General features: G+C 38.9%; 1 protein-coding gene across 2 annotated transcripts in view; it reads left to right on the top strand.

Moving 5' to 3' along the window:
• The first annotated feature begins 1,994 nt into the window (after nucleotides 1–1,994).
• Nucleotides 1,995–14,139, top strand: part of igsf3 (immunoglobulin superfamily, member 3) — a 111,299-nt gene continuing 99,154 nt past the window's right edge. For both annotated transcript variants that reach the window (XM_044132196.1, XM_044132195.1), the window contains exon 1: nucleotides 1,995–2,960. In XM_044132196.1, coding sequence (XP_043988131.1) covers nucleotides 2,921–2,960 — 40 coding nt within the window. In that variant the 5' untranslated portion in view covers nucleotides 1,995–2,920. The remainder of the gene's footprint in view (nucleotides 2,961–14,139) is intronic.

The raw sequence follows: 14,139 nt of genomic DNA, 5'->3' as shown, positions 1-14,139 counted from the left end.
AGTTGTAGAGAAACTATAGTGAGATCTTTCTTGAGGCAGTGGATTGTTCTTTGGGTATCATCCTCTAAGTCCATGGTAAAGTTCATCTTGCTTCAGCTTGTCTCTAACATCTTCCACTTTATTTCTTTTGTTCACTGTCTGCATAAAAGAGGGGAATAAATGAGAGGAGAGAGCTAGGAAATTTCTGTCTGCATCGCAAAAGGTTGGGGAACCTTTTGCGGTGACTTTTTGTGAAGAGCGAAAGAGAAGTGAAACCTATTTATGAAAAAAATCTTTTTTCATCATGCACTTAATATGTAGTATATTGTGCAAGTGATCTGTGCTGTCACTGAAGGGTGATTACTATCTATTCTGCAAATAAAAAGATGGGAGAGATGATAAGCTTTAAAGATTTTACTTAAAGGCTTCTCTGCTTCAGTTAACCTGTTCCTAGGTTTTTTTCAAAATCTGGTACAAGTGTCACTGGTTACACACGTGCTGCCTTTAATTGTAATCAAAAACAAAGCAAAGAACCAGGAATAAGTACTGGTGCTTGTTTTGCTGTGCTCTGGTTAACTCTAAGGTCAGAAGTTATATCTGGAGATGACATCAAATCCAATTAATTGCTCACTAATGGAGACAATACAGCATTATGAGTATGGAAATTTAGTAAGGTGCAAATTGTCAGAAGAGTGGATAGTTTACTTCTGTTTTTAAAATCCAGCCAGAATTGATTTTGGCTGGATGCAAGACATCCATATCAGATTTTGAGGGAGAGGTTGACATTCCCTCTTGGAATTCTGACTTCAAGAGATTATTGTGTTCATTTTTTCCAAATTCAAATGTAAAATGTACACATTTGAGTGAAAACACATGTGATTTTTTTTTTTGCAACTGTCCATTCTATACATTAAATACTTTTCTGTGTTTCTGCACTTTTCCTCCAGAAAGAAAAAAAACAAACATAAAAAAAAAAAAAAACTTTGGATGACTGTTGCGACTGGTTCAAGTTCATAATAAATACGGGAGACCATGCAGTGGCTAAGGTGCAGAAAATGAATATTTTATTAACAAAAACTACAACGAATTGTGAAAGTCAGTGTCAGTGGCGTAATGCAAATGCTTGAATGTGTTGTATGTGTGCAAAGGAAGAGTTGAGGTGCAAAAACAAAGACAAACTCAAATGTGCAAAAGGAGGGGAGCTGAGGCACGGCAGCAGGGCACCGCACGCATCAGAAGGCAGAGTGGATACCAAGCATTTCTGTTTTGTCTAGATTAAGAGGGGCTTGACCCAAGAGATGAAACGTAGGGACAGATGATTTTTTAGAGCACTGACTCCAGCTGCAGGTCATTGCTTTCAAATCTTCCCCAAACTATTGAACTTTCCTTCACAATACTCTCAGGATGAAGTGATCCATGGTGAATGTGTGCCTTTTAGGAACATATTTTTCCTTCCACTCAACTTTCCATTAGTATGCTTATATACACAGCTCTGTTAACAGCCAAGAAAAGTCCTGGTGATTGTTGACCATAACATGATCTTAGAATAACATTTCTCTATTTAAAATATATACATATATATTTATCTTATTGGGGTTATGTGATAATAAATGTTACCGAGTCCTCCCTAGTTGTAAATCCTAACCATTTCAAAGTTCTTGAAAAATATCACTCTTATTAGTGAAATCTTTATGATATTTAGTTTTACATACCTGTACATAATCTTATTGTAGTATTCCATAATATTTTTGTTGTTGTTGTTGATTTGCACATTTGTTACTGCTTTAAATTATTCCTTTATGGTGGTACACTTGGAGCACTTGCTACTCACTGAGATGGTACTTGAACCAGTGAATTATTCAACCCTTGAGCAGCATGCTCCAGAGTTGTAAATGAGAAATGCAAATCTAACTTCTTCCATGCAGTGGCAGACCCCCCACTGCCGGGGCGTGGTTTCTGCGAGTGGGTGGGAGCAAACTCCACGCTCGTAAGTTTTCAAACTGGCCAAAGTAAAAACAAGGAAATAACCTTGGAAGAAAAAAAAAAGGATCGGAAGGACGTCTACTAGGATAACAACAGGATGCAGTCATTTATTAGACATAACTGAAGGAGTTTATTTGAACGGACGCGCACCTTTTCTTGTTGCTTGGAATTAGATGGATAAATTAGGAGACTGTGTCAGGTCGTATAGTTGGAGTGTTTTGAGTCTATGTTACAGTTTTATAAATCTGATAGGTTATAGTAGAGCACAAAGCCGTGCATCTGCTTCATCAAGAGTGCCCGCCCCATTGAGGCTTTCTGCGGAGCGATGGTGAGAGATTGATTATAGTCTCCGGGATTTACGGTGGAAAAAAGCCAGAGAAAGAGCTGCTCTCCGATCAGCGAATAGGACTTATCCCAGACTCCTTCGCACTCCCTTCATCCCTCAAGACGCTCTTTGAGTCTTTTTTTTTATGTTTTGGATGAGGGATCCAAAATACGCACAAGTCACGCCGGACTTCTTTTTAAAATTGTTATTCTAAGGACGCTGCTAGTGTGTGCGCGCGCGCGTGTATGTAGGCGTGTGTGTGTTGGGGGGTCGCCTCCGCAGTCTCGGATGCGTAGTAAGCGGGAGAGTGGGTTGGGTCGCCTTGGAGCCAGGCACACGCACACGTCGTCAGCGATGAAAAGCGTATAGGTGAGGGTGAGGGCGAGGGGAATACGCGTCACCAGAAGCTTGTGTGTTGTTGGGGGGAGAAAGTCGCACACCGGACTCGCCGGCTCTGGATTATAGACTCTGCCGTCCAGACACCCCCCTCAGCAGGTTCTTGTGGGATCCGTACACCTTTCTTCATCTCTCTGATCCAGAATCAGCGATACTGGCTACGGTGCCTCGACCGTTGCATACTCATCTAAAAGAAAGGGGCCAAATTGGTGGTGATTCCGCGGACCAACACACACAATGGCAACCGGTGCGCTCCTGCTTGCCTGTGCGCTGCTTGGTAAGTCCGATCGCTAAAGAAAAAAACCCCCAAAAAACCTTTGATCTTGTTTCCATCCTGTGATTTTTTTGTATCCTTTTTACGACACCTGGATGAGACACGATAAAGGGTGACGGTAGTCATGATGAATCAGGTACCAGCAGAGATCACATCTATGATCACCGCATTAATAACAGATGTCTTAGAACAGCTGTGTCTGTGTGTGAAGTAGGTTAATGTCATGTGGACTTTAGTCACACATTAAGCCGGTATATTGTTTGATCGCTGATTTTAAAGACTGGTCCTTTAGATAAGCTACAGCTTTTTCTTTTTTTCTAAGGTAGACACACAATTACATAATTGAGACACCTGGATAAACGTCATGATCTGATTGGTGAAATCTAAATGTTTACAGGTTAGTGCCTTGTGAAGGTTTTGTCACAACCTCAAATGTAACTATATTTTATTGGGAATTTGAAAAAACTATCCCCTGTAAACACAATCGTTATGCTGGTACATTGTAGTGGCAGCATCAAGATATAGGGATGTCTTTCTTTACCAAAGACTGGAAAGGTGATTATAGCTGGTTTGATGATGAATGGGGCGAAATGCACAATCCCAAAGAAACCTGTTAAAGGTTTCAGACTGGGACTGAGGCAGCATGGGCAAGTACTCATTGAAACATGGTAGTGGGAGAATCATGATAAGGTTATTAGAGTATTCTTTTCTTCAGGAGGATGGGAAGACGGGAGTCGGTATATAGTGGGTGGCCCTGGTTGAAAACCTCTTAGTCTTCAAAAGACTCTGAACATACAGTCAGAACCTCAAAGGACTGGTGGAGATCAAAGCACGTGTTCAAATAGTCCAGTCAAAGTTAAGACCTAAATTTAATTTGAGACACTACTCAAAAGTTAAAAGGTGAGTTTGGCAGATTAGGCGTTCTCCATCCAATCCGACTTTGACGTTGCTATTTTGCAGATAAAATTATCAAAAATGTTGTCTTTAGATGTACGAGCTGATTGAGACATGCCCCAAAAGACTGGCAACTGTTTGCTGTGAAATGTAGTTTTGCAAAGTTGATAGGCTGAATACAAATACATTTTACACTTCCAATTATTTTTCAATTAAAAAAAGAAAACAAAACAATCAATCAATACTTTAATTTAACTTTAACATTATGCTTTTCTTTGTGGTGATCTGTCACATAAAATCCCCCCAGATTATGTTGAAGTTTGGGATTGTGAAGTCCAATCAATATTTTGCAAGGCATTGTACACAGTTCCCATGTGTTCTGTTTCTAATTACCATTTTTCTGTAATTTATTGAATTTCATGGACAAATACACGGTTGAAGCGTGAGCATCCCGGTGGCACACACCCAGAAGCACACACAGAAGCAGTGACAGTCACACAGGCGTGACTCCCGACACACTCATTCTCACGCCTGCACACGCACAGCCTCCCTTCTTGCCGTACATCCTGTGTGTGAGCTGTCCCAAACAAACACCAGATGGCTTTTCTGTTCCTGGATGGGGTGGCCTGTTAGCGCTGCTGGGGGGGTGGACAGAGATTGGGGATGGGAGTGGAAGCTGGCCCTCTGGAGGCCCCCACTCAGCCAAGAGGATTACCAGTCTGTGCCTCGCCTCAAGTCCCCCTTTTAGCATGTCAAGTCACTTTCACTGTGGTGGGGTGGAGAAGGGGGAGTGAGAGAAAGTTGTTTTTCTTTTGTTTAAATGCAAATATATGTTGGTCCCAATAGAGATGCATTTCTCTTTTACAGGATTGTGTTAGATGTTTTGAAGTGAGGGTGTTATATGCAGTGTATGTCTCACCTGCAGTGGATAACTCACTTAGTGTTCTCATTTAGTGTAAATCCAGATTTGTTGGTCCCAAAGGCAGAGGCTAACGACTACTCAGAGAGTGGCCAGGACCAAAGTGGACCTCTCTTGTCTTAAAACAACTCCAGTCTCAAAAACGTCAAGGGGGTTTATGTGAACACTACTTTATGAACCTTTAAAATGTCATCAACGGATTAAATGGCAGGAACTCCATTCTTGGTGAACCTACCAAGAGTGGAACATTTAAAAAGGTTGTAGGTCAGAATAAGTGCATGATATCAAAGTAAAAACGATCCCAGTTAAAGTTAGGCGGTATTGTTTTGAGTTTCGTGCTGTTTTCTATTAGACTGTTCCTCTGACTGGATACTTTATATGTTCTTGGTATGTGTTTTTGACAGGAATATCATTGGTGGTTCACCTCCTCCTCCTTCAAAGTGTTTTGTGTTAAAAAACAAATCAGCTTCTTAAGAAAGAACCATGCAATGCATACATCACAACAGAATAAAGTTTCATAAAATATAATTTGCAAAAAACACTGACATCTTAAGACTAAAAGTGCTAAAGTCAATATAAGTCTTCCATCATGTTTTAGGCCCTCTTGGACTTGCCGTTGGTGTTAGCCTCCAGGAACAATGGATTTATACTACCAGTAAATTAAATAACAAAGATAAGATAGTACATGCTTGTAGGTTTTTAATAGAATCTCTTTTTAAAAATTTGAACTATCCCTTTAAGCTTTCATTATAATCATGAAACCCTGAATTAGTCTGAGATGTTGGGGAGTATGTTGAGTTTGAAGAAGATGAATTTGATTAATGTGATGTATGGTTTTCATTTCCACACCGTTCTCATCTCAAACTCAGACAGGCAACTGAGACGTGTCTCATCATTATAGATCCAAATCTGCTTTAATTATGCTAAATTTAGGTATTCTCAACAAAACTTTGTAAATGTTTTGGTTGTGTTGGCTACAAACAACAGTTTTTGTTTGTTTACATATTACACATCAATTACACATAGGAAATAAAGTGGGAAAGGAATCAAATAGAGTCTGGTCATTTTGCCAACTTTGCTGTTAGCTGCCTGGTTTTAGGTGTTTCCTGTCCAGCTTTTGTACCAAATTGAGTCGTGTGTTGTGGAATATTTTCTAATAGACGATGCTTCAATTTGTACTCACAATGTTGAATGAATGTTTCACATCTGCTTTGAGAACCATTGATGTAAGATATTTTCTATATTCTACTCACAGCCTCCTGCCAGCAGAAAGTCGCTTTGGTTTACACAGGGATTATGATCATAAAAATCAACTGGCCCAATACCTCAAATAAATGTATTTATAATTCTAAGTTTTTAGAAAATGATATACTTGTACACTTAATCAGAGAATTTGCTCATTTCCATAATTACTCTAGAAAAAAAAGCACTAATGCTACTTGCTTTATAGATTGTTGTTGGGGTTGAAACCAACTTGTGGGTCATAAAACACCAAGCATAAGGTATTTAAATGATCTCCAGAAGTCAAAGTGATTTTGCTAATGATTGCTTATGGTAAATTAAAATAGATGGAAACAACTGGGATAAATAGCTTTAAAGTAGTATCCTGGGTTTGACTTATTGGCAAGATATGCATGTTTCAGCTGGAGATAATCAGGGTCGTAATCTTGCTGCAGTCCGGCTATAGCACCGCTGCTTTTCCTCTGCTAAAAATATAAACAATTTTTTGCAATAAATTGCCATGTCATTTTTTAATCTTCCAAACACTGCATGCACACGGTTCTAAGAGATATGTACCAAAGTCTTTATGTGTGTGATCAGCTGCCTGTTCTTCTGCCACCCGTCAGGCAACCCAAATGTTTGCGCTTGAATTTTGCTTGTTCAAAATGAATAAAATAAAGGCTTCTGACGGCTGCGTTCGTCGAAAACAGTATCCATCATAGTTAGACCTGGAGGTGTCACCTGTAATTTTTTTTCTGCAGGTAAATCTTATTTTGCCTTATTTGTGCTGCTGAGCTTGCAACCAGGTGTGAGCAAGTGAACGCGTGTGCATGCGTTTCTGTTTATTTGTGGCAGTGGGGCGTGTGGTATAAGGCACATAAAAAGAGTCGCCTAAAGGAACGAATGGTTATTAGCTTTACAAACAGGATGCCTTCCCTTTCCCCCCACAGAGAGTGAGAGAGATGTCACGCTTTCTCTGTGCTGTAACTGTGTTTTGTGTGAGAGTGGAGCTTGAAATGGGAAGCCAAACCCAAAGTCCCAGTTTATTTAACTAAATTGAAAGTTTAAGATGTGTGTGGCTGACTGCTTTAACTGTTAAAGGCATCAGTGCTTTCCATTTACTTGGCTGACAAGAGAACAGCCAGAAGTTCTCCAGGTTCTGGTAGAGTGCTGTTGGTTCTGAATATCAGCTGGTCTGAGAACAGCTTCACATTATACAGATTAAGGATTTCGCAGATTATGTCTGACAATGTGCACTTTTCTTTTCTTACTGGCACTGTAGTGGTACGGCAGCCCCTTATACTCCAGCTTTTAGGACAAGGTTTACTTACTGGTTTGGATTGACTAGGTTGGTTGTGGATATATATAAAAGAATAAAACATTTTTCACACAGCTGGTGAAGGTGGTAATATGCAAGAGAATCATAAGCAAAGTATTTCTATGCAGCAAAAAATGTTGCAGACAGCATCATATTTACATCTCAATTTTCAGGCAGTCAGGGTGATGTTTATAAAACATGGATGTAGATATGGGGTCTGAAATTATTCAAGCCAGGATACATTTGTAGTGAAGTGGCTCTCCTGAACTCAGAGGGAGAGGGAATAGCATGTGAGCTGTGGGTCTGTTTTATTTTGATCTTCATTAAGTACAGTTACTTGTTGGCACGAATAAGGAGTATCTTATTTGTGTCAATAAATTATCCAATGCCATGGCAGCAACCCAATGTATTTAGCCATGTAGATGTTGTCAAGATGACTTGCACAAATTCAAAGCGAGCGTCATGAAATGGAAAAAAAAAAGAAAAAAAAAAAGTTGGATCTAAGTGGTAAAACAAACGTGGGATTGTTTTTGGTATTAGATGGCCTGGTCGGAATATTTCAGAAACTGCTGATCTACGAAGATTTTCCATCTTTCTGGTTTACACAACATGGTCAGAAAAAATAGTCTGCAGTGATTGTCACTTGTGTGGATGGAAATGTGTTATAAATGTCACCAGTCAGAGGAGGATAGTCAGACTGATCTGAGATATAGAAAAGCAACAGTACCTCAAGTGACGCATTACAACCAGTGTATGTGGAATACCACATCTGAAGAGACCAACACTTGAGTCATGTTAGGTATAGTAGTGATCCCGTGCCAATCCTGGCACCTAAGAACTTGAAACAGAAGCTACAATTAACAGAACCTCGCCAAATTTAGACAGTAATGGACTGAAAAAAAGATTTTCTGTTCTAGTGAGTTTCGCATTCAGGCTCTCCACATTCGAATGATGTAGTCAGAATTGGACATAAAAGCACCAGTCTAACCTGCCCAGCAATAACTGCAGCTTAGTGGTGAGAGCATGATGATGTGTAACATATTTTCTTGACATATTTGGAACACCTCTTTACCAATTGTCCATCATTAAAACTCCACTGCTTACTTTAGTTTTGTTGCTGACTATATCCATCTCTTTATGACCGCTGTTCAGCAGGATAACACATGGCGGCTTTGCTCACTTCGTCTGCTGCCATTGCTAAAACTATTAACCTCTAGAACCCTAGAGGTTCCACCGGTGGGTCCACCGGTGGGTCCGTCGGGTTCTAGAGGTTAACAAACTGCAGTTCTGAAAGAACACAGAAAATCAATGTCATCCTTCACAACTTCTCCTTCTGTTTGCTGATTGACCCTGTAAAGAATCTGCCAATCCAAGAGACAATCCAAGTCAAGGGGAGAAAGCCAGACTGTGCTAGGAGCGAGAGGAAAGCAAAGGCCAGGCTGCACACATCCCTTACCAAACCACAATGTGGCGAAACTGTATGAACAAATGCTCATTCTTGTGGTGTATGTTTATAACGTATTTCATCAGCTTGTGTCTTTCTTGCTACCCGATGCAGCAAGAAAGACAACAATAGTGTTGCTCAGCCAGATGAATGTTTAGCATTTTAAGATACACCCACAAGAAACTTCAACAAGACTTTCTGCGTACCAAGATCATTTTTAATTTTTTCACTTCTTCCACAAAACTGTTTGGTTCATGTTATCTACTGTCATAATTTCTGGCAGCTGAGTAAAAGTCCTCAGAATAACCTTGGTACCTGGGAAAGTGTTTCTGCCATCAAAACACACCTATAGTGTTGGATCGTGTGCTAGCCAAGACAGTTGGGCAGATTAAGGCAAAATGTTGGCACATTCAGCTGCACTGTGGCAGTGACTTGGGCTCTTTGGAGCAACAAGGTTATTATTGGAGGGTATTTTGATTTGTTTTGCGGTTTCACCAAAAATACATGTCTGATCCAATATTAGCAGAACTGTGATCAAGCTATGTAGTGTATATATAAGTAAAGCAATGTATGGCATGGAGAAGTTGTTCTTAAATTATATTTCTCCTCCTAATACAACACCCCAGGGCATTATTTTGAGGATTCTTACTAAGCTTGATATACTGTAGAATATTCAATGTGGATTCAGTTTTATCAAATAAATTATAACATTTTCAGATAATACACAAGGACATGACATTGGAATTATCTATGTATTAGTAGCAGGGATGACTGACCAAGTAATTCCTCAGTGAAATGTGAATATTTTCCTCCTAAGCCTTCCCTAAGGTTAGATAAACAACTTTCCATCCATGATAGAAAAACAAACCTGTAGAGCTACTGCTCTGGTTGCCAGGTTTTAAATAGTTTTTACTTTTAAGTTGGGAATCAGTGTGAGCTCACGGTTGGCAGATTTAAACACATTTAGACACAGTTAGCTAAATTTATCCACATTAATCCTAACATGTCCTTGTCAGCAAGAAATTTTCTTGTTGATATCTTATACGTCACAAGAACTAGAATGCAGAACTTCCAGACAGTCTTCATAGGACTTTCTCACTGCAGCACATCCACCTCATATTTCTCGGAGACCATAAGAACATTCTGCCCGGGATAACAAGCTGCAAGAACTCCAAAACCAGGGATGCAGGAAAAGAAGAATGTCTGCTGCCCTGAGATACAGAGAACAATTTCTCTTATGGAGTGTGTGTTGGCCTTCATATTAGATCATAGAGACCTAGCAGTCTAGCATATCTTTTTCACATATAAAAAAAAAAAAAATAAAATACGAACTGTATATTTTGAAACAAAATTTGCCTCATGACTTTGTGCACTGTTTGTATGAATCCAATTTGTTTTCAAACTCCAGAAAAGCAATAGGATTCTTTCTTTTATTCAAAATTGTTATGCATCTTATTAGACTGAATTTATCAGGACTTGTGAGAGGCTTCTTTTGCTGTATTTAATAGCTGGGTTCAAGTCAGAGAAGATGCTAAAACAGGAGCTATGTTACAGGGCTATTGAGTGACTGTAAAAATGGAAAGTTATGTGTAGGTGTAATGCTAGCAAACTTTGAGCAAATCAGTAAGGTGTAAAGCCAGTTCTGCATAATCGGCACAATTAAAAACACGGTGGTAGTTAAAAGCTCATTTTCAACTTAGGCATAACTAGCTGCTGTCTATTGCTCTGTGGTTGTGTGTACTCTCCCTAAACATTTTACTGTGCAGTAAGTTTTGACACTTAAAGCCTCTCAAGAATATATTATTTTTTATGTCTTTCTCTGGCAAATGCCATAAATGTTTAAGAGGGCTGTTGTTTGAGAAATAACATTTCTTCTTGTCAGGGAAACTCATTAAATTAGTACATTTCCTAATGCGGGGCAGGTTTATAATTAAAACTGAAAGTGAATAAAAACCAGTCGCATTTGGCTTAATTATCCGCTGCACAGAAGTGGTACTGTGAGCATTAGTTTAGACAGGAAAAATGGATGACAGGAGTTCTATGTTAAAAGAGATGGCATAAAAACAAGTTTTGACATGAACAGTTCTTAAAAAAAGAATTCAAACCCTGTGAATAGTTCACTTTTTGTCATGTTGCAACCAGAATGTAATTTATATACAACGAACCAACCTAAAGTAGTGTATAATTGTGCATATTTCTAGCGAACGACAACTGAAAGGTCTGACAAGCATCAGCCCTGCTAAATCGATACTTTGTAGAACCACTTTTAAGTGCAATTATAGTTGCTAGCTTTTGATGGAAAATCTGTCAGCTATATAATTCCAAAGACTGAACAATTTTTTCAAAATTGCTCAGCTATATTCTCAAGTAAATTAGATTAAGTTCTGGACTTTGACTACGGGGGTATTGTTACACATAGATGTGCTTTGATCAAAACATTTTTGAGGTTCTTGTTATTTTATGCTACTGTAGCTTCCATCAACTCTGTTGCTTACCATTCTCTGTTTGAACAATACCATCCCCTTAGCATGTATGCTAGGTTTCTCTATGGGGATTAGCAATTTTATTTATTTATTTATTTTTTTGTGCCATAGATAAGTTGCTTGTTGGCCAAAATGTGCTCTTTTGAGCATCTTCTTCTAAATGTTTCCTGTTTCCATTTCCACTGCTTATGGAAACTAAAAACAGGGCTTCTTTCTCCCAGGGCTTTCTTTCAACGTTGGCTTTCTTCTCTAATTGACGCCCTCCTTCCTCAGCCTGTTAGTTTAGTTGGATGACTAGGCCTTGGTCTTTGCCATATTCTTTCCACTTTCAAATGGAATATGTACAGTATTTGAAAGTGGTAATAGTACGGCAGATCGGTGCTCCGAGATAATTGATAGTTGAGTTTTTGTTTTATGAGATAACCCTTCTACCTTATGGAGATTTCTTAGCACTTTATCCCTGACATGTTTGCTTTGTTCCTCGGTTTGTATAAGGCCTTTTCATCACTAATGTTCTCTAACAAACAGCTGAGGACTTAATAGACCAGCTGTGTTTACTCTGAGATTAAATTACACATAGGTAAACGTTACTATTTACTAATAAGGTGACTCATAATGCTGTTTGTCACACGTTTCAGATGAAAGGAAACTGAATAGAGATTTTTTTTTAATGTATTCAAATTTATGAGAGTCAAGAATAATTTTCCCTCCTCTTATGGTCTGTAATGTAAAATCACACAAAATACTTTTGAGTTTGTGGTTGTAATATGACAAAACATAAAAACTAGTTTAGTCTCAGGTTTTGTTCAGCCTTTTTTACTGGCCATTTGTTGGTAGTTGTTGAATTATTCAAACCTGCTTTTAAGGTTCAACATCCGAGGTGCCACTCCCTGACGCCACCCCCTGACGTTACTCTGTCCCAAATGAGAGGGACAGCTGGAGGCGTCCCACCCAAAAATTACACACATTCTACATGTGGTCAAGCCAGTGTGTCCTCTTATTGGGTCAGCTTTTAAAGCTCTTCCAATGTGTTTCTTGTTTATTTGTTTTCTTCAATTTTACTGTGACAACACACTCTGGAAGTGTGCTGTCATTTTCAGAGCTACAAGAGCAAAATATCTGATTTGCATGAGATATTGCAGTGCAGACAATATCAGAACATAATAAGTCACCGTCTAGGTGTTTGCGTCTGTTCTATGTTCTGTGTATGGCTTGGGAAATCTTTGGCGCGTGTTCTCTGAGATTTGCAGGTTGTTGTCATGAGAATCCAAGGCAGTCCTTCTGGCTGTCAGCAGAATCATGGCCTTGTGTAGCTTGCTCTCTGATTATTGCTCTGTGTGCTTTCCTTGTTATTTTTCTGTCTTCTATATGTCGTAGCTGCACACATGCTGGCTTGCAAAATAAACACCAGCGCTACGTCTTTGTATACCCTCATGACAACATCCCCTTTGTGCTATTGTTTTTTGTCATATCATAACACTGTTGACTCAACTGACAGAGGACAAAACAATAGGAAAGTAGAAACAAGGCTGTTAGCTCATAAAAAAAGTTTTTAATAAACATCTGTTAGAGTTGGTACATATTAAAAGCACGACTCTTTTTGTCAATATCTATCCATGCCAATCATGTACGCATCAATAGGACTTAATAAGTTGGGTTTAATGCAGTAATGGGGGGTTTCGTTTTGTGGAGGGGGATTTTTTTTGCTTCAGGTACACCTTCAGGCACATACTAGTTAGTGTCAAATAGCCACAGGGCGAGTGACTGGCCTGTACTACAGGCTTCACAGTCTGGTACTGAAACTCACACCGAGTTACTAGTTTTACTGCTGCAGTAAATTCTCCAATCAGGGTCCAACGTGTCGCTGTCTCCTTTTCAAGCTAAAAGCCTAGTAACCTGTTGTTCCATTGTCACTTCAGAAGAGATGAAGCCATTTGTTCTTCTTTAGTTGTAACTGATTGAACAAAAGTTAGCAATGAGTAATAACAGTGTCTTCTCAAGCATGCAGTGTCTGTTTTTTAAATGATGATCCTCCCCTGTGACCCAGATTTGGTCTCTCTCTCTCTCTCTCTTTCTCCCCCTCAAATGGAGAAGATGATTGACTGACGATGAGAAACAAAAGGCTGGTTTAACCATGAGCCCTCCACTGTTTTTTCTTTAGGAACATATATTCCCAGAATCTTGTATTTTACCCTGGTTGTTTCTTGTGTGTGTTTTTATTGTTGTGTCCATAATAAAGCCAAATGCTTAAATATTGCAAAAATGTTGACCTAATTGTTATGACATTTTGTCGTAACAATTACACTATATAGCTATTATGAAGTGACTACAATCTACATGGAAAGTTGCTACAAGTGCACTTTAAAGGGTTTTTGCTGCGGTAGACTTATTGTCTTCTCACTTGAAATTAGACAAGAGCAGCTGACATTACAACCTCTTGATTTAAAATCTTAACTTGTACATGTTTGACACGTTTACACTATGAAACAGAATTGAAATCAGCTCTAAAGGCCTATGTGTACTTCACAGGGACAGATAAATGTGTTGTCACTTTCAGAGCTACAAGACCAAAATGACAGCATTCTATTCTGGAAGTTCTGACAGCTTTTTAATATATATTAAAGGTAGACCCTTTTCCTGTGTAGTATAAAACAATCATTGTGTGACTGGAAGTATGGTTGTCACAAACAAAATTTTCCAATAGGGACTTAAAAGGACTTTTAAAATGTACTACATTTGAGATCTTGTGAAGAGTGATATCTACTGGGCCATAAAGAACTTTGTTTATGTTCTTGGCAATTCAAGTGAAAGAACAGATTTCCCACTCTCTCTCTTTTTTTTTTTTTGCTGTGCATATCTTACTATTATTGGCACAGTAAGTTCACTACATTTACAGCACTCCC

The sequence above is a fragment of the Gambusia affinis genome, linkage group LG11, assembly GCF_019740435.1.
Source record: "Gambusia affinis linkage group LG11, SWU_Gaff_1.0, whole genome shotgun sequence".
NCBI lineage: Eukaryota > Metazoa > Chordata > Actinopteri > Cyprinodontiformes > Poeciliidae > Gambusia > Gambusia affinis.
The sequence above is the reverse complement of the archived record's forward strand: the minus strand, read 5'-3'. Positions and strand labels throughout refer to the sequence as shown.